Source organism: Gambusia affinis, linkage group LG14 (assembly GCF_019740435.1).
Source record: "Gambusia affinis linkage group LG14, SWU_Gaff_1.0, whole genome shotgun sequence".
Lineage (NCBI taxonomy): Eukaryota > Metazoa > Chordata > Actinopteri > Cyprinodontiformes > Poeciliidae > Gambusia > Gambusia affinis.
In genome coordinates, this window is record NC_057881.1 from 27018218 (window position 1) to 27025681 (window position 7464).

The 7464-nt window shown below is 40.4% G+C and overlaps 1 protein-coding gene across 4 annotated transcripts; it reads left to right on the top strand.

Moving 5' to 3' along the window:
- Positions 1–716: 716 nt before the first annotated feature.
- Positions 717–7464, top strand: mgat1b (alpha-1,3-mannosyl-glycoprotein 2-beta-N-acetylglucosaminyltransferase b). Of its 4 annotated transcripts, none has more exons than XM_044139176.1 (3): positions 717–1012; positions 4058–5246; positions 5668–7464. In XM_044139176.1, exons 2-3 carry the CDS (start codon positions 4407–4409, stop codon positions 6367–6369), a joined length of 1542 nt encoding a protein of 513 aa, XP_043995111.1. In that variant the 5' UTR covers positions 717–1012; positions 4058–4406; the 3' UTR covers positions 6370–7464. The 4 variants fall into 4 exon arrangements, with proteins under 4 accessions (XP_043995111.1, XP_043995110.1, XP_043995112.1 ...); XM_044139175.1 differs by lacking the exon at positions 717–1012 and adding an exon at positions 1021–1709; XM_044139177.1 differs by lacking the exon at positions 717–1012 and adding an exon at positions 1021–1605.

Here is a 7464-nt window from a genome sequence, read left to right on the forward strand (position 1 = left end):
TCAGTCATGGTATGGGGAGGCATTTCTTTGGATAGCTGCTCAGCTCTCTGTGTGCTAGCCAGAGGTGCCCTGACTGCCATAAGGTACAGGTGACATCCTCAGACCCAGTGTGAGACCATTTGCTGATGCAATGGGCCCTGGGTTATTTCTTATGCATGACAGTGCTAGATCTCATGTAGCTGAAGTGTGTCAGCAGTTCCTGTAAGATGATGGAATTGATGTTATGAACTGACCTTCCCGTTCCCTAGACCTCAATCCAACTGAGCACGCCTGGGACATCTTGTTTCAGTCCATCCACCAGTGCCACCTTACACCACAGACTGTCCAGGAGCTAAATGATGTTCTAAACCAGGTCTGGGAAGAAATCCATCAGAACATCTGGAGCATGCCCAGGCATTGTCGGGAGGTTATACAGACACATGGAGGCCACAAACACTACCGAGTCTCATTTGGACTTGTCTTGAGGACTATTCAGTAATATTGAATCATATTATTTTCCACTTTCACATTGAGTATGAATCCAGATCTCCATGATGTAATAATTTATGATTTACATTGATTTTTTTTTTGTTCACAATCAATTTCACAAAGTTTTTCAACTCGAGAATGTTCGAGTTCTAGGATGTGTTATGTTAGAGTTTAATTTTGAGTTTTTCTTGTTTGTTTTGGCCTTTTTAAGGATTCATCCATTCGGAACTACTCGGGTGAATTCGGTACTAAACTAGTCATCAATCCGGAAGTGTAGTTTCGGCTCGTAAGAACCGAAAGATGCTGTCGCCCTACATCAGCGACAGGCGCCTGTGAAAGAGCATTTGGATAGAAAAGCAAAGGAACCGGTGCAAGAGAGAACGGGAAACATTTATTTAATATATCTAAATTGTTGCATTGCGTCCTTTTTGGATTTTAAACACAGTAGCAGTAGAGCGTCAGTCCCTGAGCAGACACTTTAGTAGCAACAGTTCTGGGAAGAGGAACCAAGAACCCCGGGCAATAATGGTGTTGGGCTATGAAGGTGCGAGTGACCTGAAAGCTTTCGTGATATGTGGTGTACAGATACAGATATGGTACAGATATGTGGTGTGATTGGAAGGCAGACGTTGGGAAGGGGCGGTTCAACTCATTGATAGCTAGCTAAACAGCTAGCCTCTTGGTGCTTCAGCTGAATGAGCCGTAGGTCGAGCTCCAGAATCCTCTAACAACAAGCCAGATGGAAGTGGGATGAGTTTGCTGCATTCATGTCTTCAGCTTGAACAGGTTTAGTGGAAGAAAATTCTGCTTCCCTGTTCTGTGCTACTTATCAAGCTAACAGCAAGTGAGGTTTGACGAGCCTGACAAATCTGCTGAAAAGAGCGCTGCAGTCAATGTGTGTTTGACTGAACCATGTGATAGTCCCAGTTCTATATGTGAGGCTAACAAGCGGATGGACTGCTCAGAGTAAAGGTACATAAATGGAGCAAACAAAGTGAGCAACATCGGTCGTCAGTACTAATCACCCAGGACTGTTAGTGAGCGACTAGCTGGAACTCAGCTGTGGGATCCAACCGGTCAGGTCCACGTTGTTGTCTGAAGGAAGGAGGAGCGGACTGGAGACAACAGTGTCAGCTGGTACAGTTTGAGTGAGGAGTAATGATCCTACCCCGTTCACGGTTGTCTTCTGTTTTGTGCGAAGTATTATTAACATCTGGAGAGAGATGTCCTACACAGTTCAGGTATGCTAGCTATTATTTCGTAGCTGTAAACTTGACGTCTTCATTCGCTTAGCGCTTTTATTTGACGCATTAGTTCCTGCTCACCTTAAGAGGTTTTGACGTGGTTTTGCCTTCAAATTGCTCAGATGCTCTGTTGCTAAACAAAGTTGTTCTTTGCTACATGTGGTTTTAGACTGATTTTCACCCAACGATTCAATTTGGCAGTTCGTGTTAAGAAATTAGATGTAGATGGGTCTAAGCAATATGCAGTCAACTGTAATGTATGGAAAGGTGCAAGAGAAATCTGCTCTCTGGTCCGTCAGCTTCTATAGACGCCTTTTGCTACATTAGATAGAAATTATTTACTCGATTGTTTCTCCGTGAAAAAGTAGAAGCTCCCACCAGAATTGCCCTTTTCTATGCTTAAAGGACACAATTTAAGCATAAGCTTCTCTTTGCATGTCCGTATAATTTCTGTTACAAAGACAATATGAAAAAAGGACTGGTTAACCATGTAATTGATGTGAATTTGGGGGAAATCGTCATGTTTAACAGATCAAACTCTGAATTGTTAAATTTATCTACAGAAAATAAGTTGTGGTTGTGAAGAAGTGACAATGATGGTTTACTAGAGCACAGATAATTTAATTGGTCCTATCACAGAAGCAGGACACAGAGAGTTGTCATATTCTGATTGCAGTAATTATTCTTGTCTAACCCCCTAACCCCTCTGTACAAGATTATTGCTGTCCTATATTTGTCAACAGTAATAGGTTTAGGTGTATCTAATGCTGAGAGGCTTTCTGTGGTAGTCAGTCTAACCTGTTCCTCCACTCACTTAAATCATTTTAGGTAAAAGCAGATTTGAGTCAGGACTGTTCTACATGCTTTGCTTTGAGTCTTCTTGCTGGAGTTGTGCTACAAAAGGAAAAATTAATTTAAAAAAAGAATTGTGCCCTTTCTCTTCAGCATTATCACATAAAAAAAAAACACAAAAAAAACCTTTGTTATGTATGTCTTGGATGTTATGTAGAGTTAGAAAGCCTAATGTGCCATGTCCTAAATTTGTTATTTTTTCAGTGATAATTTAGGGGTGGGGGTTGATTTAATGATCTACTGGTCAGTGTTCCATGTTGCATAGAATCTGTTCTTATAAACTGTTATTTAACAGCTGAACTTTCTAGTTTTGGGAAAAAATCTTCAAATTTCACAGCTGTTAATAGCACATAGCAGAGAGCTCTTTGTTGAAATAATAGAATTGTAAAACTACTTTCAAATGGACAATTCTTTGTGGTATAAGTATTTTTACCCATCAGCTGGTTGTAAAACTTGGAGAAGTACAAACAAAATGGGAAGAATGTTAAAGGTGACTTCCAAGTAAACCAAGTGTGCTATCATGTCATATCAAAAATGTGCAACAAGAAACAAAAGCCAGAAGAGTGGAAACAGGAGCAACAATGTTTGATCAGCTAAAGAAGGAAAACCACCTTGAAAAAAGAAAGGATGGCTCCAGTGGACGAGAAAGCAGATATCAGCTGTTGCTGATTAAATGAAATAGGGATTCTGTGATGAATCTGTATTAATCAGGAGGAACTGACTCATCTGCATTGGTCAAAGCAGACTATTAATCGTCATTAATTTGGACAATAATATCCTGAAGAGGTACAACAGATGATTAGTTCTGGCATTTTTTTTATTGTAGTGTCTCTGATGGGGAATAAAAGCAATCTCTTGTATTTTCTTCCTTATTTTATTATTTAAATATGAGAATGGTTTTTTTTTTGAGTGGAGGCAGTGGCAGCATCATGTTCTGGAATGTTTTTGCTGCAGGAGGAACTGGTGCATGAGGAAAGAATATTCGATTCTCAACCACAGGCAAATTGCTTCATTTACTCTATCCTCGTCCTTTTTCTTTTGAAATTACTGGTGAATGAAGGCCACTAATGCCTAATCATTAAAAGAAAAATATATCCATATTAAGTATTCCGATTTGTGCAGTTTAATGGCTAGCTGATATTATTTGCAAGACGCGAGTTTGGCTCCCACTGTGTGTCATTAGATGTTCAATCTTTAGAACATTTGGTCCAGTGTTTCAACTGGCCAGGACTCTTTGTGCTTCGACTTTGCTTGTTCTTCCCATGCATGTGTGGATTCTCTGAGAACTCCCACTTCCTCCAGGGTGTAACCTTCCCCTGAGGGATGCATTTATTGATGACAAAATGTTAAGTTTTTACATTCAAAACATAGTTACTGATCAGATCATAAAAACAAAAGGACACAATTTAGAACCGGTTATTGTTTTTAGTGATCGGTTATTGTCAAATATTAAAATGTGATATGAACTGTCCTCTTCCTGTTCTGTTTTTCAGGATGATGGGGAGCAGATAACCTCTACTTTTTGACATTTCTTCAACGTCAATGAACCCACCTTCCCTTTTTTCTGAAAGCCATCTCAATTTTCCTCTCATTCAATGAGCTCTTCAGGATTTCATGGATTGCAGGAACTCCAGAGAAACATCATGCAAGTTTGTTTTAATTTGGCCTTCTGTCCTCCTGATACACTCCTGACAAATAATAAAAAAGAATGAAATGAAAACCATGTGAGCAGAAATATTATCCCTATTTGTGTAGTATTGTAACCTTGGGTTGTTGAACTTCTATTCTGTTGTCATTGGAGATTCCCTACCAACATCATCCGTTTTGTCTGGTTTGTAGGCCATGGTTCGCAAGAAAAGTTCTTTCATATTATGTGGTGCTTTCCTGTTTGTTGCTTGGAATGCGTTGCTTCTGCTTTATCTTTGGGGTCGACCTCCCATTGGCCGTCTTGGAGATGGTGGAGGAGTCGAACCGGGGGGAAAGGAGGAGTGGGGTGCTGGAAGGGGTCAAATGGGCCAAATCAACCTTGCAGAAGAGATGATTCGGCTGGCAGAAGAAGTTGAAGTTCATCTTGATACCCAGAAAAAGCTACTGAAGCAGATTGAAATTCACAGAGAAGTGTGGGCTCGGCAGAAGGATCTTGGGAAAAGGGAAACTGGTTCTAATATCAAAGAAGCAGGAGACCAACAGCAGCCTCAGAAAACTCTAAGACCTCTCAGAAACAGTGTGGATGCTGGGGACCAAACTAATACACAGAGGCCTGCTCATAAGGTAGCACCAAGCTTACCTTTAGAAGAGCCTAGTGAGAAAATCAGAAACATTAAAGTGACAACTCCCATTCCCAGCCCAGAATTCATTATTCCCATCCTGGTTATTGCTTGTGACAGAGTCACAGTGAAGCGGAGCCTTGACCGACTCATATCGTACCGTCCTTCCGCAGAACTATATCCAATCATTGTTAGTCAAGACTGTGGCCATGCAGACACAGCTCGCGTGATTGGTTCATATGGAGATCAAGTGACGCATATAAAACAACCAGACCTTGCTGACATCAAGGTCAGGCCAGAGCACAGGAAGTTCCAGGGCTACTACAAAATCGCCAGACATTATCGATGGGCACTCAACCAAGTGTTCAACACCTTCTCCCAGTCTACAGTGGTCATAGTGGAGGATGACTTGGAGGTGAGCATTTTGACATATTTTCTCATAACCTACAGGTGTGGTACAGTAGACGTTATGTTTGAATGATTCAACTCTGCAACATGCTGCACAGGCACGGTTGGAAAAAATACTTCAAGCTACTTCTGTACAACTTTAATGTTACTGACCAAATTGAAGCCCAAGCAATGCATGTATCAATTATTGGGAGTTACTGAAAATGTCCCACATAGTTGAAGTGTACCTAACTAATATAAATATAAAGTTAATGCCATAGTAATTATGATCCTTGAAGAAAATCTCAGAATTTAACTGAATGTAAAAGAAGAACTAGTGTTGCTTTAGAATTACTGAGGTTAAACAAACGCCTTTGCTGGTTGTTTTTATCTGTTTGTACAGCATTCTTAAACTGAGAAAGCTAATATGCATCTCTTCTCCTATTCAGGTGGCACCAGACTTCTTTGAATATTTCCAGGCCCTGTATCCCATTTTACGCTCTGACCCCAGCCTATGGTGCGTTTCTGCTTGGAATGATAACGGTAGAGACGCTTTGGTTGATCCTTCCAAAGCTGAGCTCCTTTACAGAACAGACTTCTTTCCTGGTCTGGGGTGGATGCTGCTGAAGGAGTTGTGGGATGAACTAGAACCAAAATGGCCTTCAGCTTTCTGGGATGACTGGATGCGTCAACCTGAACAGCGCAAAAACCGCTCCTGTATAAGACCTGAAATCTCCCGGACTATTACCTTTGGCAGGAAAGGGGTCAGTTTAGGTCAATTTTTTGACCAATACCTGCGCTATATTAGGCTAAACACTGAGTTTGTGCCTTTCACCAAACAGGATTTGTCTTTTTTGCTAAAGGAGAAGTATGATGAAATCTTTGTTCAAGAGGTTTATAGCGCCACCTTGGTGAAGATTGAAGATCTTCAGCACGGGGGTAATTTAAAAGGACCTGGACCGTACAGGGTGCAGTACTCCAGCAGAGATAGTTTTAAAGTCTTTGCTCGAAATTTGGGGGTGATGGATGACTTAAAATCTGGAGTTCCTCGCACAGGTTACAGAGGAGTAGTCAGCTTCTTACACCGTGGCCGAAGGGTCTTTTTGGCCCCACCAGAGGGCTGGACGCAGTATGACATCAGCTGGAGCTGAGAGTCACCCAAAGTGTACAGTACAGTTTGTTAAAGACTAATGCTCTCCGAGACCAAAGAATATTTGACACATTGAGGGCAACACAAATGGGACTGCTCATCACTGAATAAGGTGGTGATCCTTTTCCATAAGGGAAAACCTTTAGGGGAAAAAACACTAAACTGGTTTAAAAACACTTACTGGCAATGTGCCTTGCTTTTTGGACCCTGTTTGTTCTTGTGTTCAGTTCTAAACTTCAGCAGGACTTACCAATAATATTTGCAGTAGTTGCAGGTAGAAGGAAGAGGTCAGCGAAAATAATTCTTGATGTGGGAAGAGGCACGAGAGCTAAATTCAAAGGTCAGCATTTGGAAAAGGAAAATACCTGAAATGACTTCTATTTTCTTTATTTTTTTCTCTTGAAAGAATGATCCAATTCAGACTTTGGGAGTCCTTGGCACTAACTATAATTGTAAAAATATATATATATATATATATATATATATATATATATATATATTTAAAATCAAATGGAATAACTCAGCAAGGTTTTAGGTTATAAAAAAAATCTGTGTTGAGCAAAGCTACTTTTCCTTTTGAAGTCCACTAGTTTACACTACTTGTATCCAGACATAAAGGAATGTGCTAAAGAAGCAGTAACACTAATCACATCTGGCAGCAGTAAATTGGGACTAAAAATACTCAACAGGCCTACATTGCACTCTACTGGAATTCTACACACGAGGCAAGCAGTACTTTAAAATGTGACTATTGAAAACACTAAGGCATCACCTGTGATGAGTATGTCTGACCAAAATTGTGTTAATTTTCTCAGATTACAGTATAAAAACAACACTGTAATATAAAGTATCTGATCCTATTTCAGGCCTACACATTCACATATTGAGCTAGTGAGTAGTTCCAAATTTTTCAAATGGACATTTTATTTGTTCTCAGCCTGTTACCAGTTTCTATAGGAGACTGCTAATAAACCCTTATTTCAATCAGGTATGTAGAAGCAGGAAAAGATCTGAAAGATCCAGGACCAGGGGTCTTACCAGCTCCTGAGAATCAGCCCTGATTCTTAGCACAAACTCCCAAACATTTATAAAATGT